The sequence below is a fragment of the Brassica oleracea genome, chromosome C8 (genome assembly GCF_000695525.1).
Source record: "Brassica oleracea var. oleracea cultivar TO1000 chromosome C8, BOL, whole genome shotgun sequence".
NCBI lineage: Eukaryota > Viridiplantae > Streptophyta > Magnoliopsida > Brassicales > Brassicaceae > Brassica > Brassica oleracea.
In genome coordinates, this window is record NC_027755.1 from 38587790 (window position 1) to 38609341 (window position 21552).

A 21552-nucleotide genomic window follows, 5' to 3' on the forward strand; every position below is an offset into this window, starting at 1 on the left:
TTAAATATTTTCTTAATCTACATACATAAACTTAAACGATAATTAAAATGAAACTGAAAAAGTGATTATTATAATTTAATGTGCTATTAACAAAAAAATAGAATTTAATGTGCACTTATTAATTACATTTACAAATAGTGGTTGGCCTAGAACTTATTTGCTGAGGCAGAGTATACTTTGAAACTAAAATTCTCATTTAATATCTAACAAAAATAATATGTACTTTCTATGTTTCATAATAAGTGTTATTTTAAGTTTTTTATTTTGTTTTAAAATAAGTGTCATTCTACAATTCTAATGTAATTTTGTACATTAAATCTACTTTTTATCTTTTTGAATAACCAATTATTGTTTTAAATCATTCTTATTTAATTAATCATACAATAAATAGGAACATACTAGTCAATTTATAAATTTTTTAGTGTGAAAAGTGTCAAAGGAACACTTATTTAGAAAGAAAGAGAGTAATACTAATAGAGTAGTTCAAGAAAGCATTTTGAGGAATCTGATGAAATTTGATCTCTCCCACATATGCATTCCTTTATATCACATATATATGTATCAATTCTTTCGGAAATTTGGATCACTGGTAACACAATAATCATTACTATTGATAACCACATATGTCACAATGAATTATTGAAATTACTTAGTCCTCATTTTGATATACCATGAGAGATTCAGCGTTGATGCAATATTTGTTCCTTTTTTAATTTTTGATTCATATTTGATCTGTCTCAGTTCTAGTAGTAAATTAGCTGAATAACTATACCGATTTGGCATCTGGCAGCGACAGCATAACTATTGGTAACCGTAAGATCTTTTTTTTTAGATCAAACCAAACATTAATTAAGTAGGATATTGGTAGAATCTTTCACATTAGAGCATTTCCAACCTTCCCCTATTTTACCTCTATAATAGCATTTAAAGACAAAATCACTTCAATCCATTTCTATTTCTACCTCTAAAATAGAGATTGCTATTTTCTCCTCTATTTATAGAAGAAGAAATGGCATTCTTCTATATTTTGTTCTATATTTTGATATCTCTATTTTAGAGAAATATATTGGAACAAAACACTTTTCTATTATAGAGTTCATCTATTTTAGAGGTAAAAATATGAGAATACACGGGAAATGGTATAAGTGATTTCACATGTAATAAGTGTGTTCACATGGGACAAGAAACTGACAAAAGGAACAAACTTTCCCACGTGATTCAATTCTTAGGGCTTCTCGTAATGATTAGGGTTGTGGGACAAGTTGTGAAGAAATGTATCTCGTCGAATGGATATATACAATGTGTTCATGCGCAAACTCCCTCCAAACCCTAACACTAAAAGCCTTGGACTTGGACCGCTCAAATAGTTTCAGTTATACAATAACATGTAAAGAGTTCATTTATCAGACCTTATACTTACTTAATGTGTCATGGTAATCATTGTAGGTTATAAGATAATATAGTACTGGCAGGATGTTTTTGCAGGTAACTAAATTTTTAGATTTAATAAAAAAATTCTGCCACCTTGCCCATGCGTATATAGGATAGTAATTAGTTGTCTTGAAGGTTTCTTATACACTCAACTTTTTTTTTTAATAAACTTACTTGAAATGTTTTTTTACCGTGCTATCATGTCTATAAAATAAAAATAGTAGTGCCAATAGATATTCATATAAATTGTTCTTCTAGAATCCAAAATTACAATAATAGCTTTATTATATATATTCAGAGTGGTAACTTGCAATTTCAGCAGGATCTATGTGAAAATATTATATTGGACATTCTGTGGGTTAATTGTAACGTATAAACTTGGATTCGATCATGGAAATTAGTATTTTAATCTTATTTTAATATTCAACTTATGGTAGGTAGCCCAATGAGAGCTCACCATTCACCTATCCAAACCTAAAGTTATATTAGTATATACATTAACTGACCTCAGAAGAAAATAAATTGATGAAATTAAGTTCATCATTTTATGCATTAGTACCGACCATTATATTCTAGTAATCAATCAGTGAACGCGAGACACCTTCTTACTAAAAGTTCACAGAACACACACATTTTTAGTATGTAGAGTGAAAGTGTGGAATTACTTAATATAATTTTATTTCAATATCAAATAGCTAATGGACAAGAGGCGAAGCAGGACCAAAAATAACACTTTTGGATCACGGTCTTTACTTATGCTTCACTTCTATGCTTCGTTTCAACAACACACAAAAGCAAAAAAAAAAAAAAGGGTATGTACATAAACAAATCTTTCCATTTTCCTTTCTGTTACTTTATTTTGTAATTCTTTATTGCAGTTTTATTAACTTAGACACCAAATCTTTTCCCCGAAGTCCCTAACATCAGCCGCATAACCATCCGATATTTGATAAGCTCACCTAAACACAAAATCTACCTATATTCTAAATAGAACTTACCCAATATGTATTTTAAAAATATATCATGTTAGTTGGTTACTTCATTAGTTAAATACTTCAATGATTACACGATGTTGATACAGTTAACAGGGGAAACCATTTTTCATTGTAATTATATTTTCTTAGTTGAATAAAATGTTGGAATGTATATTTCTTACAATACTAGAAGAGAATATGTGCGGAGGTTTTTTTTTCTCGGTCGTTGAAACTCGGGAGACATTTTTACATATGTCCGTTCCATAATGCGATTTGAATTAAAGAGAATCAAACTTATACAAAGGAAAGACATCTAATATCCACGGATAAATGTTAGACATTCTAGAAGGAAAGTATGCAAGAAAAACATGTCTACGAAATTCATAAGTCGCACATTTTTTGTAAGGGGGTTTTGGCATCGTGGTTGGAAATTAAAGTATAACGATATGTTGTGTTCAATTCATACATCGATCGTAAAGTGTGGAGTATACATATAAGAACTATCTAGGCTCTAAAAATATGAGAATATTACATATATTTATAGTTGTTTAACTGAAGCAAGTAACGGTAATTCCATGTCAAATGACTTATAAAACATGGTTAATTACATACTCTACGAATTCTATGTTAACTCAAACTAGCAAAATCCGTTTGTGTTATACTCTTTGTGTTAAGATTTTCAAGAGTGTTCATGCTTATTAAGTATTTAATAAATATTTATAATTTACTTTTCCTTTTATTTTATTATACAATTTCAAATAATTTTTCATCAATGAAATTTAATCAATTCAAATATTCTCATTTAATGTTTCTTAAAAGTATAAAAAAAGTATTTTAACAATATAGAAAATATATATTTGTGGAATAAGAAAAAAGTCTAAAAAATTTTACTTTCGGGAACGCAGGTAGTATGAAACACGTATATCATATTTTAATTACACATAAATATACATGTATATATTGTGTAATTGTTAATTTGACAAGGTAAAACAAAATTAATGAGGGTTTAAGAGAACGGAAAACGGGATGGGATCCACGTGACCAACGCGCCTGCAACAGCAAATCGTGACACTAATGATAAAGGACTCACTCACGCCGGACCAGCAGCCGCCACGTCAGCACATCATTCCGTTTTGTGGGTCCCGCGTTCCACTTAAACCTGCTGTGTTTAATTTAATTTTGTATGGTCAGTCATTGAGTTGCAGTTTTACCAAGGATCCGCTTCGGGTCTAACCCGAGATCAGCTAAGCTGACTAGTTTTACAGAATTATCTTAAAACAAATTGCACAATACAAACTCTATAAGACAATTCGTTTTTTTTTCAATATTCTCTCCTTCTTCTTTCTTAATAAAAATAATAAGAGATGAAAGTCTTTTAACTATTGTTAAAAGATTTTCTGTTTTTATGGGATACAAATGCATGTTGTAAAAAGAATAAAGGATATAATTGCACATCCTTTCTCCCGTTTTGGGTTCAACTTCGAGAAGTCGTGTATTCTATTATTAATAAATGTGCCTATGTCACTTTCCTTTTGAGTGTTATGTAATCCCCAAGATAGAAATCAAATTGATCACCTTTCATAATAATATCGTCTGATACATAGTCATATTACAACGCGTTTTTCTTTTTCCAGTTGAAAAATAAATACTATGAGAAATTGTATCATGAAATAGAAGACTTGATATTCCATCGATTATAAAGTCACGGTGGTTCTATCATTGTCATTTAGGTGTTATGATCTGAATTCAGTTATGAGAATATGTGTTATTTGTAAGAAATGTAACTCTACCAAAAATATGTGTTACATTTATGTTACACTAAAATTTAACCATGTGAATGTAATTTCAGGGTCATCAAGACTAGAGTTTCTCATTGAATGCATCCTATCTTGATCAATATTTACATAATATATATATACACATAATCAATGATTTGGCGTATTTGTTGTATACACAAACTTATTAAAACTGGATTGAAAAATGAGTAATCAAGGGTCAAATTTTTGTTTAAAAAAGTTTCAACTTAAGACGGTCGATAATTCTTTAGGCTCATAGTCGATATTTGGTTTAAAATCAACATTCTATCCAAGCAGTTGAACAAAAACGGAAGTGTGTTATGTGTTTTGTGTGCCGCAAGGTTCGATAATTACAGTACCTATCGAAAAGAAAGATATCTGAAAATTTTCTGAATGTATAGATTTTTCGACGAAGATCTTTTTCGTAAACCTATACCATCGAACTAGCAATATCTTTTGATTCATAACTATTTGAGTTGCTTTTATTTAGGATTTAAAACTAAACATTCGTTTGGACATAAAAGAAGTCCAAACTATAAAGCGAAGAAAATAAGCTGATAATGTGAGGACAAACAAAAAAGAACCTTAATATTGATGATCAAGCATACACATCAAGAGCTGGTGGGTGGTAATTGATGTTGCTACCTCTCTATCTCTCTCTAAATCTTACTTTACGCCCTTATCCTCCTCTCTCTTCTCCCCCCGAAGCTTTTGCAACAAATAAAGTATCCTCTCTCTTTCTCTCTCTAGATGCAAGAGGACTCAGAGAGAGAATGTATGATTGATGGGGAAAGAGAGAAAGAAGGTAAAATACAATAGATTATTATTGGGACACGGTTGTCATGTTTTGTTATGTGTCTTGTGTGCGCTCTTCTTCTTTTCTTCATCCATTGATCTTCTTTATTTAACCCTACTCTCTTCTCCTTTTCCCATTCTTTCTATCATTCCTTTTCTCTCTCTCGGGATCTGATATCTCTTTTCAGTAACCTATTTCCGAGGAGCACTGTCAAATCCTGTCCACTCTTCTTTCAGTAATACTTCTCTCTTTGTGCTGGAGTGTTCCAACTTATGATGAGAAGGGCATAAGATAACTAAAAGTATAAAGTTTTGTTAGAAGGTGTTTAAAAGTGTCCAGCTGAATCATCTTGAATCTAGAGTTTCTTCAGGTAAAACCCTAATTTTCTGTCTATTTTAAATTCAATCTCCGATCCTCACCTTCACAAATAATTTTGGGAGTTTTTGTTCTTGCTTTGGTATAAGTTTTTTTTTTTGAATCCTTAATCATCATAATCATCATCATCTTCATCAATCACCTTCACTACCATGTGATAAAATATCCACTCTGGTGTTATACAAATGTAGCAATATAATTAAGCAGAATTTTACTTTAATTAATCCATCTAGTACATATAAATTTGAAATGCATGCATCTACTTATCTCAGCTTAACTATTATCATATGGTAATTGGGAATTCTTCGGCTAATATGTTACTGCTTTTAGTTTTTAATAAAAATTCAATTCTCTATACCATGAATCTAAATAAAAATGATTTAAATCGTTCTCGAAGAAAGATAGTTTACCATGTGAATGGTCTTCATGTATTATTGATGTAACAAAACTATTTCTTGTAATAAATAAATGTGTGACGGTAGTTCTGTCAGTTATGAATGTAGAATTTCTTCTCTTGTAGACTAAGCATAGACGGTACTGAAGACGCAAAATCATAATCAAAATCATAACATTATATCTTATTTTCGTAACTTCATTATTTTGTTTTCAATTTTTTTTTTGGTAATTATTAATTTTCTTATAAGCAGATTACTGATCGATCAAGAAGACAAAAAGATGAATTCGTTTTCCCACGTCCCTCCGGGTTTTAGATTTCACCCAACGGACGAAGAACTTGTAGACTACTACCTGAGAAAAAAAGTTGCATCGAAGAGAATAGAAATTGATTTCATAAAAGACATTGATCTTTACAAGATTGAACCATGGGATCTTCTAGGTTTGCCAAATCACATTATCTTTTGTAATTTCCTAGTAAAATTTTTTAAACTGATATCATTCCTTGAAAAATAGAATTGTGCAAAATTGGACATGAAGAGCAAAGTGATTGGTACTTCTTTAGCCATAAAGACAAGAAGTATCCCACAGGGACTCGAACCAATAGAGCAACCAAAGCAGGTTTTTGGAAAGCCACAGGAAGAGATAAGGCTATATACTTGAGGCATAGTCTTATTGGTATGAGGAAAACACTTGTGTTCTACATGGGGAGGGCCCCAAATGGACAAAAATCCGACTGGATCATGCACGAATACCGCTTAGAAACCGATGAAAATGGAGCTCCTCAGGTATGAATCAACCTAAACCATAACTTCTCTTTGCAATTTATGTGAATATTATGTTAAACAATCTCAATCTATGATCTCCTAAACCCATTTGAGCTAATCCCATTATTTTGGTTGTAGGAAGAAGGATGGGTTGTATGTAGGGTATTCAAGAAGAGGTTGCCTGCAGTTATTAGACGAATGGGAGATTATGACTCGTCGCCTTCACATTGGTATGACGAGCAGCTCTCTTTTATGGCCTCTGAGCTCGAGACAAATGGTCCAAGACGGCTTGTCCCCAATCATCATCAGCAGCACCAACAGCCTTTGGCATATGGCCTCAATGCATCTGCTTACACCCTCACCAACCCTAACTTGCAATGCAAGCAAGAGCTAGAACTACAATACAACCACCTGGTACAACATCGCCATATTCTTCATGAATCTCCTTTATCATTGCAACTAGATAATATTAATTGCAACTCTCTTTCTTACGGAACAAGCAACAACGATAATAACTAATGTTGCTAACTTGCAGCAGTCAAATCAGGTGCATGAAGCACAAATGAATCAAGGGAATCAAAGTTTCAGCTCTCTATACATGAATAGTGGGAACGGGCAAACGATGGACCAGGTCACGGACTGGAGATCCCTCGATAAATTTGTTGCGTCTCAGCTAAGCAACGAGGAGGCCGCCACAGCTTCTGCTCTAGAGAACAATGCCAAAGACACAAGCAACGTGGAGTACCAAATTGATGAAGAAAAGGATAAGAAAAGGGTTTCAGACATTGGACAAGAATATGCTGCTTCGACTTCTTCGAGTTGTCAGATTGATCTATGGAAGTGAGCACAAAGAAAAACAAATCATATGAATGCATATATACATATACGTAAACACGAAGACTAATCAAGTGTAGATGATGGTGGTACAGATTTATATTTTCTTTGATTGATTCTTACTACATTATTGAACTTATGTTATATGCATATATACGTTGCGTATGTATGCATATATTACGTGTACTCGATACATGATTAACCATATAAACTCTAATCTAAATGTGTATTTCTTATATACAATTGTCTACAATACTTTTTTTCTATAAAACTGTCTCTTATTATTCTAGTTTTTATCTAATTTTCAAAGTGTACATATACCCATATATTCACTCACAAAAAGAGCTATTTATTTGTCAACTTATATATTTTCTATATCATGAGACTATTTTACAATGTGTTCCATGTTACAAGATAGTTGGATTCTTCAACAAAATCTATTTACATTTGAAAAAAAGTGAAAAGTGATCATCATCTCATTTGTTCAGTGTTATTTTCCAATTTCTCTCTTTCCGGTCATTTACAAATCAATACTATAAACATACAATACACGATTAATGTAACACCACATTAAGAAACAAATGTTATTACATCTGGCATTGTAACCACACACATGTTCGTAAGTTCTTAACAAACTGATACTACGAGGCGTCACAAAGACCAGTCTTCTCATCGCAGAATCCATCACGGCCAAGCAGACGTTGAGGTGGTGCACTGAGTAGAGGAGACGAAGGGGAGCCATATGCATTTCTCCTGCTATTTCCACATCCAAGGCTCTTCCTTGTGCTCACTCCAGTCAATGGGTTTGTCCCGTTTGCGTATTTACACAAAGCCTTCAAAAGAACATTTGAAAACCACTCAGCTTATGTTAATGGAAAGCTATGGATGAATGAAACGTTACCTGTTTTTGAAGAAGATCAATCACAGCGTCACTAAAGTCGGCACCTTCGATCTTGGCGCCACCGAGGTCACTACGTGTTAGAACCGAACGTACAAGAATCGCATTTGTCAGATTCGCCTCGTTCAGCACCTAAAGTTTGCCATAAAAGAATCGTTCCTTTAACCGAAAGGAGAATGTCTCATATGAAAGTAATGTATATGCAGAGCACAAGTGTGTGTCATTTACCATCCGGTCCATCAATGTATCACTCAAATCAGCACCTGAAGAATAAAACAAAAAAACATACTTTTCAAATAGACATCGTCAAGGTCTCAAATGCTCAAACAAAGATGCAACACAGAGAAGAGAGCAACTATGTCAGAATGCTTGTGGAGGCAAAGGAACTGAGTTCAGAAAATTCTAGTACAAGGTCACATGTGAACAACTGATTATTATCTGTGGAATATGTTCTCTTAAGTCTAATACGATAAATCTCAAAGTTACTGCAGAGGGAAGGCTAAGTGATAGCACAGCTGAGAGAGAGAGAGTACCTGAGAAGTTAGCTTTGTATGCAACTGCTTTCTCAAGATAGGCGCCATTGAAGGTCGAACCACTGAAGTCAGACTCTCTCATGTCTGCAGAAGTGAAGTTGGCTCTTCTGCAACAATCAGTAAACCAGTGTACACATGGTTCAGAACATAAAAAACAAACTCTTGCTTCTTCAGATTGATGGTTTCTTGATTATTAACAATTTCAAATATTTACCTGAAATTTTCATTGGAGTGAACTGTTTTACTGCAAAAATAAACAGAGTTCATCTCAGCCAAATGAAGTTTCTCTAAAAACATTAAGACAAGAACCAATTATGATACCTGAGATCAGCAGAACCGAACTGAGCAGCTGATCCAATCCCAAACTCGCCACGTATATCCGCCTCGAACTTGTTAAGATCTGCCATTGCTGGAAACCCTGAGCTCGAGACTACCACCGCCGCTGCTAAAGCTCCAGATAAAAACCTCTTCCACGTCTTCGGCTCTCCACCGGAGCAACAATCTTCCCTTTTCAAACAACAATGCAACGCCATTCGTTCATAAAAATCCAAACTTTGCGAAAACAGGGAACCTCAAAGACTCTGTTTTTGCGATGGAAGTGTTCGAATCTCACCTAGAATCTGACGAATCTCTTTCTGGTCTTGAACGGGAGTTTAGCTGTAAACGCCTCAATGGGTGTCTCGGAAGATGGTAAAGAGACCTTGAGACGGAAGATGAGGATCGTGAAGTTTCAAGTGACTTCATAGGGAGCGGAGAGAGCGAAGAGAGAGCCATTGTTAAAGGTTCAAACTTTGCAGAGTAGAAATAGTACATTCAGCTTTATCACACAAGAGATGATCTCGCACGTGTGAAAGAGTTCCTTTATCCACTTTGATTGGGCTAAGATGTGTACACGTATGTCACTTGTATTCACCAGTTTACTTGACTCTGTTCTGCCTTGTAATAGGTGTCAGACGGGTTGACCCGCGTCCACCTGGACAAACCCGTGGTGGTTCCGTCAGCGCATCAGACCGTGCGGGTTGGCCCGCGGCGGGTTGCGGCCAGAGAAGTCTTGTCCAAGCCCGTCCCGCCTAGTTTATTTTGTTTGCGGGTTGACCCACGGGTTACCTGCAAAGAGGAGAGAGACACGAGCTCAACTGCTAAAGACTCGTTTAAAATTGTGATAATGTCTCAACTCTCAAGACTCGTTTACAGGCAACAAGACGTCTACTAATGATGTCTCAAAATACAATCTTTAATGTTTACAAGCAACACATTCTTGGACCATCATGTATCACTACTACCAACAAAACGTTTACTAATAATAATGTCTGAAACACACATTAAACACAAGCAACAAAGTATATGTTTTGTCAATCGGTAAGAAGCGCACATGTTTATTCAACTCATAAGAAAAAAGCGCAAGTGTTTATTCTCCTTGTGGCTTCTGTTAAGAAAAAAGCAAAAACAGAACTGAAACCGAGTGATAGTTACCTTTCGACGGTTCTGGCGAGAATGTATTAAGTTTATGAAGCAAGCATACAGAAACAGACACAAATTTTGTAAGAGATTTAGAGACAAAGTATCAATTTCAACAACAGTTATCAAAAACGAGTATTAGCACTAGACAGATCACAAAATCAAACACACGTAATGAGAGTTTTCTCCAAAAATACACAAAGACTTTCTTTCACCTGTTCTTTCATTTCCACCCCTTGTACAGATTCTTAAACTCCAAATATTTTTCTTTGAATCTCTTAAAAATACGCAAGCGTTGATGACACGACAATTAACAGAACCCCATCAGAATTCTCCATTGGCCACTTTTTGCATATATCTTTCTCTCTCCATTGAAGAACATAACGTCTTCATCCCTTTTATCTACTCAAGAATGCACATGCAAGAGCTCACATAAAAAAAACAATGGAAGGCGATTTCAGATAGGAATCGATGAGAAACACTGAATGAAAGACGATAGAAGAGAAGGGATGGTTCACTTTACGCGGACAGCCCGCAAACCCGCAGACCCGGTACGGGTTCAATTTGCTCACCCGCAAACCGCATGGGTTGGACCCGCTCAACCCGCAATTTTGATGGACACTATTTCGGTGTCCAGACCCGTCCCGTGATGGGCCTATATGGGCTGGACCCGCGGGTCACGGGTTAGCTTGACATCTCTAATAAACACACACAAACAGAGTAAAAATAGGATCTTTTGGTAGATGAACTACCGAACTAACAAGATCATAGGCCAAAAAAAAAACTTATTGTTGTGTTTATATACTGAATCGAAATCACAGAAATTGCGAACGATAGCAAACTGCTTTAGAATTTGTAATATTCTTCGAGTTTTCCGGGTAAAAAGTCAGGGTCTTTAGGTGCATTGTTCTTGATCTTCTCTTGGAGGTCTAAACTCTTCGGAAGTATAATCTCGGCTCCTAGACCTTGTGTAGAGAAATACCTCTCCAATAATATCTACAACATAAGAAACACTCGATAAGAACAACCATAGATACTACTCAAGATGGTGTTCTCATTGCCTCACCACAGCAGCGTACGCATCTTCTCTGTTCTGCCTTTCACTCTTGCCGAGTCCCCTGAAATGTTCAAACATCATCAGGTTCAAATCACCCACACAGAGTAACCAATAACAGAGAGAGACTGAGAAGAGGAACTAACATTACAATCATTCTGTCTGAAGCTTCTGATGATGTCCCATGTTCATCCAATACATAAACCCTCCAACCTCTGAAACAAAACCCAAAAAGTTCACAACTTTTGATCTATCTATTATGTGTGTAAGTGAGTACGCTTCACCTCTCAGCAGCTTGAACAGCAAGCCTTCCCGCGACAGATCGAACTTTATTAGACTGAACCGTCTCTTTACCGTCAGAAGATCTCGGCAACCCGATTATGAACTCATCAACCTCCTGCAAAACACACACTTCCAATCAAAATCACTTCCAATTCTAATAAACGTTTTCGAATCATACCTCTTCTTCGGCAATTTTTAGCAGCTTCGTCTCGAGCTTCTGCCCTCTCGATTTCAAAACCTAACACCCAAAATCACATCATCACTTCGCTAAACCTTTTAAAAGATTAACGTAAAACGCACAGAGATCGAGGACTTTCGGAAGTTACCGTGAGAGGTCGAAAGGTGTAGCCTTTACTAAGCGCGATTCCTGTCTTCGACAACCCTAAGTCTACGCCGAGACTGAACCCTCCTCTCCAGTTGATGTCTGTTTTCCGGCGGACGGCGTTTGGGAGGATTTCGTCAGTTGACGTCGCTACCCTCAACGGTAGAGGATAATTACGGGTTTTAGTGGGAGATAAGCGAGGAAGGAGAGGGGTGTTTACGTCTTTTTGTGTTCTGAAGGAGATTGAGACGGAGGGGAAGTACTGAAGAGAACGCATTGTAGTGGCAAGAAGACAGAACAGTTCCAGTACTTCGACGATGAGCCAACAAAAGCTCTGTTCCCAAACCTTCTGACCGTGTCCAAAGGTTCGTTTCTATTTTAATTATATGGCCCAATCAGGCCCAATATAATTAACAATTTTTGACAAATATACTTCATTTTTATTAACATACTTTCTGCATCTGTATGAACTCTGATTTTGGGCATTGTTTTCGGCTCATAATCCCTTTCCTTTTAATCTCTTGTATACTAAAGCACAAGTCAGTTGACAAATGAAATTTTGACAAATGAAAAATATTTTACAAAAAGAATTAAAAATAATCAACTAAAGAAAAAGCATTTTCGATTACTAATTTTTAGGTACTTCTTCCTAATTTTTCTCAGAATATTACGATCAGGTCAAAGTTAACTAACCACGAATTCAAACTGTTTTGTTCTCTTATATAATTTCTTATATTATGTACAAATTTAGTTTATGTGTTTTTTTTGCTTTTTCTATTTTCTCCGTTATCAAACAACAGATCATTTCATCATCTTTCATATCTACTTTCTTTTGTCTAATACCCAATTCAAAGTTTTATACATCACCTGGATAAATACTTAAAAGTTCATGATCGACAATTTTTTTTTATATATAACAGTGGAATGCAGTCATCTTTGAACTTTTCTCAAAGCTACAGTTGGATTGGCTCTACGTGGAGAAATTCTAGGAATCTTTAGGATTTTGCTGCAGGTATTCATGGTACCTTTTTTTTTTTTTAACTCAATGAGTTCATAACTTTTTCTGCAAAAGCCGAGTAATAATATAGCATAAAATTGTGTATTGTTCAGTTTAGAAATCATTTTTGTTTACTGCAGACTTATATAAGAAATAAAAGCTGATTAAAGAAGAATATATGAGAGATCAGAGAAAATTTTGGACATATCTGCTCTACATTATACTTGGCGAAGGTTGAAAACGATGGATGACAAAAGTGATGCAAAACGTGTGACAATTAGAAAGTGAAATAATTATTTACTTTATAATAGTCCTTTAGGGACATTTTAACACATTCTTAGCAACAGAGCCACTTAAAATATACACCAAAAATTAGGACCTTGATCTTTGATGCTGAAAATCTACACCATTTAAGTGGTGAATGTGTGTAAGTCACATCATGTGTTAACTCATAAATAATTTTTAGTTTTAAAACAAATTTCTAAAATTAATTTTGCAATTTCTAACATTTTTATTGGATAGTTGTCACAGTTATCTAAAAAAATAAAAGTAATATATTTGCAAACCTTTAAATTGTCTGGAAGAATTAAATAATAAGTCAAGAAAATGTTTTTCTAATAAAGCAAACTTAATTTGCAAAACATTAATAAAAAATTCAACAAACTATCAAAAGAAGTAATGTAGGTTTATTTTTTTTAGTGTGTGCTTTTAAAAAAAAACTTAGGTAATTAACCATGAAATGTCAACAAAATTGTTATTTAAAACTATAAATTTAATAACATAGATTCATTACATCTAAATTTATACTATGTTAAAATTAAGTATTTGCTAAATTTTGATGGATCAAAATAATAATTTACTTTAATTGAAAACTAGATTTTGACCCGCCCTTAAAAGGACGGGTATATTTTTTGTTGAAATTTAATTTTTATATTTATGGTTTTAGTCATATATATATTTTTCTTTATATAATATTTATCTTAAATGATTAATAAGAGATTTTAGTAATTGTATTAAAATAGTTTGACCATACATATATCAATAGGTCATGTTCCCGATACAAATCAAAACATTTTAGAACAATGAATTAATCACCGCGTAACTACTAGTTTTAATATAAAACGTCGCGCAAAAAAAAAAAGTATGATGAAATCAAATATGAAACTCGAATATAATTAAACAATGGCTAAAATGGTAAAAGAACGGATAAAACAATATTTATTACAAGTAAAATCTACAAAATCGAAATAAATTGCTGGAGGTAATGGGTATATAATCAGGTGCTGGAGAGAGCACGGACAGCTTCCTCAGAGTAAGGGTGAATAAAAGCACTGTTCATTTGCCAGACTTTGAACGACGCCGTAATAGTCGCATCAATGGCATTGTTGAATACAAAAAGCTTAGCTGCTCCGTAGATGGCTTTTGTTGGATATACCCTTGACGATATACATGTTCTTCCAGCTTGTGCGAATCCTTCCACTATCGAATGATCAACCTATTCAAAAATAGATAAGGTATTTCAGTCCACACTGTAATATGAAATTATATTTCATAAGTATATATAAAATTATATTGATTAGTAAATTTACCAATATTCTCATGGTCAATTTCTCCCCTTTAAGAACCGGTACAGAACTACCATAAATCGGTTTAACGACATCGTTGGCAAAAGTTGACCTGTTACATAAAAATGTTATATTTCATAATCGAATACTATACTAGTACGGTTAGACATTACTTTATAATAATTTTAAGAAAATTAATACCTTGAAGTGTCTGTGCAGAAGAAAGTTTTGAGCTTAGAATCTTTTCCCTTAGCCACATAGAAGTAAACCGGAGTTTGTTCCGACAAGCTCTTGTCGGCAAGAACCGAGAATCCGAACGGTCCTAAAGCACCACGGACACTGGCGCCTCCGCTCTTCTGGCAGCTAAACTCCTCAGCCTCAGCCAGCACCGAAGCATCTCCAAGGATTTTGTCAAGAGACTCTTTATTGATCTCGAACTCCGCTTCTATGTCTAGCTGAGCTGCGGAATCCACATCGACCGGTACCACTGAACCGGGACCGACTTCCATATCAAATTGCTTGCTGCTTAATCTAAGAGATTTTATTTCTTCAACTGGCCATTGGACCAGGTTCTTTCCTGTCTTTGTGTCGAGAACAACGGTTCTTGGAATACCCTAATCATAGTATAACCAAAAAAATTATCACTACCTTGGGTTACAAGCAACCATATCAAAACAACCTAACTTTCACGGCACGTTACGTCAAGGAAACAGAACATACCTGAAGAGAAGACCAGCCCTTTTGTACATCAGCAGCTTCACTATCAGATTCACCAATCCAACTCCACAAGATTCTCCGACCCTTGTTCTGGTCATAAAACGTCTTTGAAGCATAGAACTTTCCGTAATCATATCTCAAACTAGCACTCATCCCAACATCGATAGTAGGATCATCCGGGATCCATGTTCCGTTCGAATCAAAGTACGTCCCCACGGCATAATGATCAAACCTGGTGTCGTCCATGCTAGCCTTCACGATATGCTTCACATTTGGTCCGTTGACCGATGTGTCGAGCCCATTGACCGCGGTCTTAGACACTGGATAAAAGTCAACACACTCCCACATCCCGGTGTTTGGAACCTTGTGCAACAATGTGTCGTGTTTCTCGTAAGTCTTGAAGTCGATTGTGTCGTACACTAGTGAGATTCCGGTTTTGTTGATCTTGGAACCGATTGTGATCCGCCATTTTCCATCTGATGTCTTCCATGCAGTCGTTGGGTCACGGAAGTCCTTGGGGAGAATGCCAGGAGGAGGTACTAGAACCGGATTGCCTGAGTACTTGACCCATTTCAATAGGAGTGGGTCGTTGAGGTCCTCAGGGTATGCAAGATTTTGGACCTGAAACGTTATATAATTATTATCATTAATACAATCACTAAACCTAATTTACATGTTAGAAAACTAATTTACCAAAATCTGGTTGTATAATCGTTACCTCTACTATTTGCCTAACAGTTCATGACACAATCTAGACAACATGTTGGCGTCAAGTATTGTCCCATTTGTGATTTCAAAACATATTAAAATTATCACATGTTCACTACACTGTACACATAGTTTTATATAAATATCACTGGATTCACCCATTTTTCTTACGGTTGTTTCGTTAAAATAGAATATTACAAAAAAACTTGTTAAATTTTATTTTAATTACAGTTTCATGAGCTTTTATATTCTAGAGCAAATTAAGAAGTACTTTTCTAGATTTGATATATAATATATATAGTGCTATAGCTTAGCTATGGCTATACTGTTTTGAAACTGTTATTTTGATTTTGTTTCAACACTTTAAAATTGAATGTTACGCTAAAATCTTTCGAGTGTGCATACCTGAACGGATTTGTCGGTGGAACCAGTGTACAACATGACGAGAGAGCCATCATCGAGGAATGTGGCTGAGCCTGTCCAGACACCATTGGCATCATACCATTGGTCAGCTACCATGGCTATGGGCAAATGGACCCAATGGATTAGGTCCTTAGACACGGCATGACCCCAGACAATATCACCCCATACGGCTGCGTTTGGATTATACTGGTAGAAGAAATGGTACCATCCTTTGTAGAACAATGGACCTGGACAAAATGCAAAACATATGTTTTATTGGGTGGTCAAAATGAATAGAACTCCGAAATAGTGAGTGTTTTAAGTAGACGACAAAGTTCTAGGTATCAAATCGAAATAGCATAGTTTAGTATACCCCACTGGCTTTAATCAAATTGAGATAAGATCCAAACTTTGCATTCACAAGGATTTATCAAGCAAGATAACTTTTATGTGGCAACCAGTGATTTGTACAATCTCTTTAGCATGTGGATCTCATGTGAGATATGAAGTGGCAAAATCAATTTAAACTAGATAATAAATTTTTGCTATTGGTTGTGAGGTAACTCTGTTCTGATTTTGTCTGTGAGCCTTTTGGCTATAACGTGGATTGCGTGTGATGACGTTATGTGATCCACTACTTCTTGTCCCTCCAATTATTTCTTATAAATTTCAGATTTTGTATTGAAATAAACATAATTTACAGTAAGAGAAATTCACTTTTACAAAATAAAATAAACAAAAAAGAAAGGAAAGTGAAACTTACCATTAGGATCTGCAGGAAGAAAAGCCCAGATTTGCCATTGAGCAACATCATATTCGATAAACGGAGGAAGAAGAAAACAAAAGAACAAACAGAAATATTAGAACAAAATTAGAGACTAATTAGCATAATCATATGTACTTAGAATCATTACAAGATCATATGATGCAATGAAACTATATAATGTTCTTTGAATGAAATTTGATAGATTTGAATGAAATAATCACTGTTGAATAATTTGGAAATTTGAAGATTTTAATATTCTCTCCCAGATTGTGGAAAAGGAAATATATGTGGAAAAAAAGGAAGAATGAATATTCTTAGAATGTGTAGCAAAAAGAGGAAAGACTTTTTCAACCAAATCAACATATAATAAAAATCAACCAATTAGATTTTTTTCTTTCTTTTAACTAATTTTTCACATACCGTTCATCCAATTCTGTTCAGGCTGAAAATGAAAGGCCGTTCGTTGCCATGACAACACACTGTTGTTCCAAGCGAACGACACCGTATTTCGCTCACCGGAAAGCTTCCACAACTGACCATTGCTTTTCTCCGACACCCCGGCGAGACGTGCACGTGACGTTGTCGTCGCTGTTTCATCGCTTTCGATTTTAACGTCGTTGGATCTACTAGATCCGTCGTGTGTGGCGATGAGAACGACGTAAAAGGCGATAAACAAAAGCCCAAATGAGACGGCGAGGAGACCTTTAACGGGCCTTCTACGGCGATGGGTTTCCGCGTTAGGGTCGGATCTTGACCCGGCGGATAATAATGGGTCCTCTTCTCTGGCGGAGATTGGCAAGAGAGCATCGGAGCTCGCCATTGTTTTTTTTCGTTTTCGAGTTTTTTTTTGTTTGTGTTTGAGATTTCGATGCACGAAAAAGAGCAAATGGCTTATATATTTATAATCGGAAAATAATATTTAAAATTATAATTTAAGTGAAGATTTATGTCTTCCTGCTTCGCTGGAAGAAAGAGAATTGTGTACGAATGTCAAAGTAAAAGAGGTAGGTCTGTCTGTAATAATGCCGTGCCTAAATCATTATTGAAACAAATTTTATTTTTCTTGTTTTCTGTATTTCTATTAAAAGTATTTTTAACCATTATACAATGGATTGACTTACGAAAGTTAAAACTAAAAAAAAAATTAAAATCTATCTATACTATTATTTTCACAAAAAGAACTCTCTTATTAAAATTAGACCGATGATACTCGGAGAAAATTTGGAAGTCATTGATAGGTGGGATTATGAAGGGAGCTTTCTCTCTCGAATGGAGTGTGATTGTGGAATTGATTTCCCAATCAACTTCTAGTTTCACACCCTCTGAAGTATTCATTATCAGATATACTTTTCAAGCGTTGCTACATAGTATTTGGAGGGAACGCAATGTTCGTCGGCATGGAGAGCAACCAAGAGATGAATTGCTGCTGATTAAATGGGTTGATAAAGTGATAAGACTGAAGCTTCTTGCTGTGAAAGGGACGGGGCAAATATACCTTGAGAAAGGCTTGAGTGTGTTGTTTGGTTCAAGAATTACATGAGTTTTCTTTTTGACATACAGAAAAATAGAGTTTTAAGAGTCTATTGATATGTATATGGAGATCAAAACAGTAGCATTTGATGTAATTAAAGTTTTGATTGAATAAAATTTTACATTCATTCAAAAAAAAAAAAAATTAAAAAAAAAAAAAATATTTTTAATAAATAAAATATAGTTTGAAACTAAAATAAAATAAATTTCATACGGAAAACAATTTTATTCGTTCTTATCTGTTAATTATCCGTTTGGTTGAATGGTTTTACATTGAATTTGTCCACGTACTTCTATAGAAATTCAAAATGCAATGCGCGATGTGTACCTCTCGACCAAGGAATACATTTTCATTAGGGAATAAATTATTTTTTTTAATTACTAAATCCATTACATTTTCTGAAATTGGAGATTTTAGTTTCGACAGTTATGTGTTGGCAAGGTTGACATACATTGTAACATATACAAATACAGCATGTATGTTCAGTTCTTTCACAATATAACTGTAATTCCTATTTCCTTTTTCGAAGATTTTTTACTTCAGTGTAATATTAACATTATAAACTTATATTTTCTTTGGTCGGCATTGATATTATATTACTAAAGGCAGTAGTTAATATCGAATTCAGGATAATTTATAGAGAGACACGAGAAACACGTAAACATGACCGGCCAACTACTAATTTAACTGCTAAACAAAAACTCTTTTTCTTCTAAAGACAACAAATAATCTCTAAACATTATTAACTCGATTCAACATAAAACAAAAGTTTAGTGGCCAGTAAGAACAGCTAATTAGTTTTGAACCATTGATTTGGTGGAAATATGGGGAAATATAGTTTTAGTTCCATTTGGATAGTTAAGCAATTAAAATATACATTTAACACCACTTGTTAGGTTGGTCAAGCACATGAAATAGTGTATAATACATTGTCGCATCGCAAAAGTGGGCAGTAGGAACCCATGTCCAATAATTGATAAGAAATGAACCAACACCGATTATAAGACGACTAAACAATTATTATAACACGTGAAACCTCTTCAAGCCACATATCAATTGCATGTGGGATTTAAGATTGAAAGCTAACTTATTCCAATATCAATTACAAACTAGTAAGATCTGAAATTTAATTATTTTGTCTCTGTTAACTCTTGCTCCAATCACGTTCTCATTTTCTTCATTTTTACTTTGTAAATAAAATTTTCGTTCTCACTTCTCAAACTATTTTTGTTGAAGTGAACTGAGCAAACAATAAGAAAATCCTAATTTTCCGGTCCGGCCGTCCGGGCAATAAACTTGAAGCTAACCTTAGTCGACAATTCTGTCAAAGGTATAAAATGCAAACACATCTCAAAGGATTTTAACACTCTTTTACGTTACAACACAAAGTTGGAGAAGACAAGATATTGCATGATAACCGGGCCTCGTAGTCTGGTGGTAAAGGAACCTCGGCTGAGGTGCCCGCCACCCGAGTTCGAGCCCCGGCCACGAGGGGTATTTACATGGGCTGCCTCTCGCCCTCCAGACCACTTCGCGTAACCAGGGGCCCTTAAGTGGACGATTAAAAATCCTGTAATGGCTTGGGCTTAGGCCCGGTGGGCTAGTCGATCACGCAAAGTGGTCGGATAAAAAAAAAAAAAAAAAAAAAAAAAAAAAAAAGATATTGCATGATTGTTGCAATGTGGGAAAACTAGATCCACATGTAAAAGACCGATAGGTTCTGGCAGATATAACGTGCCATGTCTCCATCTTTGATTTGTTTCTAAACAATAATTCTAGAAAACATATGAAAAACATAGTCCAAGAAAATTTTGAGAACCTTCAAAATTTCCTTCATATTTTTTTTCAAAAGAGTACTAATAATTATCCTTCAATAATTTAGAAGGATATGCAATCAGTCAATCACTCCATTTCACTGAAATTATTCGACTTTGAATGAATCGCATTGAAGACGAGCTATTATTCCATTGTTTTTATTCATAATGATACGAACCCACAACAATTTACAATCACACACGTGGTCGAAAGAGAAGCACAATCATATTATACTACATAATGAAATTTACGTTTGTGGTTATGTGTAAATTACTAAACTTTAGAATTTGAAAATTAAAGAGGTGACTAGAGATCAGATAATGTATATGACTATATGACTGACACGGACAAGTTTATGTTCATCCTCTTCTTTGGGGCTGTTTGTTTAACCATTTATCATTTCCGTCTAGATGATTCATTTGTATAATTTATTAAGATGATCCATTCAGATTTTTCTGACTGTTTGTTTGTTCATCTAAATAGCTCATCTAGATGAATCACCTAAATGAATATTATGTTTGTTTCTTTATTTTCATTTCTATCTAAATGAGTTTAGTAAACAAATTACCAAAATACCCTTGTATTGATTCAATCATATATTTGATATTAATTTTAACTATATTATATTTAATTATTTAATCTAATATATTTACATTAGAATTATTTCAAAATTAACGATTTTTTTTTTGCGGTTTTGGGGGAAAACAAGATTTTTTGGTTTTAGCGGAAAAACGCACTTTTCGATTTTGGCCAAAAAATGAAATTTTACGATTGAGGCGGGAAAAAAACGTTTTTGCGGTTATGGCGGAAAAACGAGATTTTTGGTTTTGGCGGGAAAACAGTTTTTTCGATTTTGGCCGAAAAACAAGATTTTGCGATTTTGGCGGTAAAACGTGTTTTTGCGGTTTTGGCGGGAAAACGAGATTTTCGGTTTTGGCGGGAAAACGAGTTTTTCGATTTTGGCCGGAAAACAAGATTTTGCGATTTTTGCGGGAAAGCACGTTTTTGCGGTTTTGGCGGAAAAACACATTTTTGCAGTTTTGGCGGGAAAACGAGATTTTCGGTTTTGGCGGGAAAACATGTTTTTTCGATTGTGGCCGGAAAACAAGATTTTGCGATTTTGGCGGTAAAACGCTTT

At 34.7% G+C, this 21552-nt stretch overlaps 3 protein-coding genes and 1 pseudogene across 3 annotated transcripts; 1 reads left to right on the forward strand and 3 right to left on the reverse strand.

Moving 5' to 3' along the window:
- Nucleotides 1-4902: 4902 nt before the first annotated feature.
- Nucleotides 4903-7557, forward strand: LOC106312529 (annotated as a pseudogene).
- A 280-nt stretch (nucleotides 7558-7837) lies between these two features.
- LOC106312530 (thylakoid lumenal protein At1g12250, chloroplastic) lies at nucleotides 7838-9655 on the reverse strand. The gene is made up of 7 exons (XM_013750091.1): nucleotides 9411-9655; nucleotides 9119-9304; nucleotides 9012-9041; nucleotides 8798-8904; nucleotides 8493-8527; nucleotides 8268-8396; nucleotides 7838-8199 (listed from the first exon to the last, which is right to left on the reverse strand). The coding sequence occupies exons 1-7, from the start codon at nucleotides 9608-9610 to the stop codon at nucleotides 8008-8010; spliced, it is 879 nt and encodes a 292-aa protein (XP_013605545.1). The 5' UTR covers nucleotides 9611-9655; the 3' UTR covers nucleotides 7838-8007.
- On the reverse strand, nucleotides 9119-12248 carry LOC106312531 (putative Holliday junction resolvase). Its single transcript, XM_013750092.1, has 8 exons — nucleotides 11918-12248; nucleotides 11770-11829; nucleotides 11594-11706; nucleotides 11456-11524; nucleotides 11322-11373; nucleotides 10957-11251; nucleotides 9411-9741; nucleotides 9119-9304 (listed from the first exon to the last, which is right to left on the reverse strand). Exons 1-6 carry the CDS (start codon nucleotides 12188-12190, stop codon nucleotides 11102-11104), a joined length of 717 nt encoding a protein of 238 aa, XP_013605546.1. The 5' UTR covers nucleotides 12191-12248; the 3' UTR covers nucleotides 9119-9304; nucleotides 9411-9741; nucleotides 10957-11101.
- Nucleotides 12249-13971: 1723 nt separating this feature from the next.
- On the reverse strand, nucleotides 13972-17951 carry LOC106312056 (acid beta-fructofuranosidase 4, vacuolar). The gene is made up of 7 exons (XM_013749432.1): nucleotides 17489-17951; nucleotides 17066-17074; nucleotides 16306-16550; nucleotides 15196-15813; nucleotides 14677-15089; nucleotides 14500-14587; nucleotides 13972-14405 (listed from the first exon to the last, which is right to left on the reverse strand). Exons 1-7 carry the CDS (start codon nucleotides 17886-17888, stop codon nucleotides 14187-14189), a joined length of 1992 nt encoding a protein of 663 aa, XP_013604886.1. The 5' UTR covers nucleotides 17889-17951; the 3' UTR covers nucleotides 13972-14186.
- Nucleotides 17952-21552: the final 3601 nt, after the last annotated feature.

Excerpts from the sequence above, each read along its gene's own strand:
- LOC106312530 (XM_013750091.1), bottom strand. The coding sequence starts at position 9,610 with ATGTACTATTTCTACTCTGCAAAGTTTGAACCTTTAACAATGGCTCTC. Across the intron at positions 9,305-9,410 it reads AGAGATTCGTCAGATTCTAG|GGAAGATTGTTGCTCCGGTG; the intron begins GTGAGATTCGAA and ends TTGTTTGAAAAG. Across the intron at positions 8,200-8,267 it reads TTGATCTTCTTCAAAAACAG|GCTTTGTGTAAATACGCAAA; the intron begins GTAACGTTTCAT and ends GTTCTTTTGAAG.
- LOC106312531 (XM_013750092.1), bottom strand. The coding sequence starts at position 12,190 with ATGCGTTCTCTTCAGTACTTCCCCTCCGTCTCAATCTCCTTCAGAACA. Across the intron at positions 11,525-11,593 it reads GCTGTTCAAGCTGCTGAGAG|AGGTTGGAGGGTTTATGTAT; the intron begins GTGAAGCGTACT and ends GTTTTGTTTCAG. Across the intron at positions 11,252-11,321 it reads AAGATGCGTACGCTGCTGTG|ATATTATTGGAGAGGTATTT; the intron begins GTGAGGCAATGA and ends CTTATGTTGTAG.
- LOC106312056 (XM_013749432.1), bottom strand. The coding sequence starts at position 17,888 with ATGGCGAGCTCCGATGCTCTCTTGCCAATCTCCGCCAGAGAAGAGGAC. Across the intron at positions 15,090-15,195 it reads AGGGCTGGTCTTCTCTTCAG|GGTATTCCAAGAACCGTTGT; the intron begins GTATGTTCTGTT and ends TACTATGATTAG. Across the intron at positions 14,588-14,676 it reads TTCTGCACAGACACTTCAAG|GTCAACTTTTGCCAACGATG; the intron begins GTATTAATTTTC and ends TTTATGTAACAG.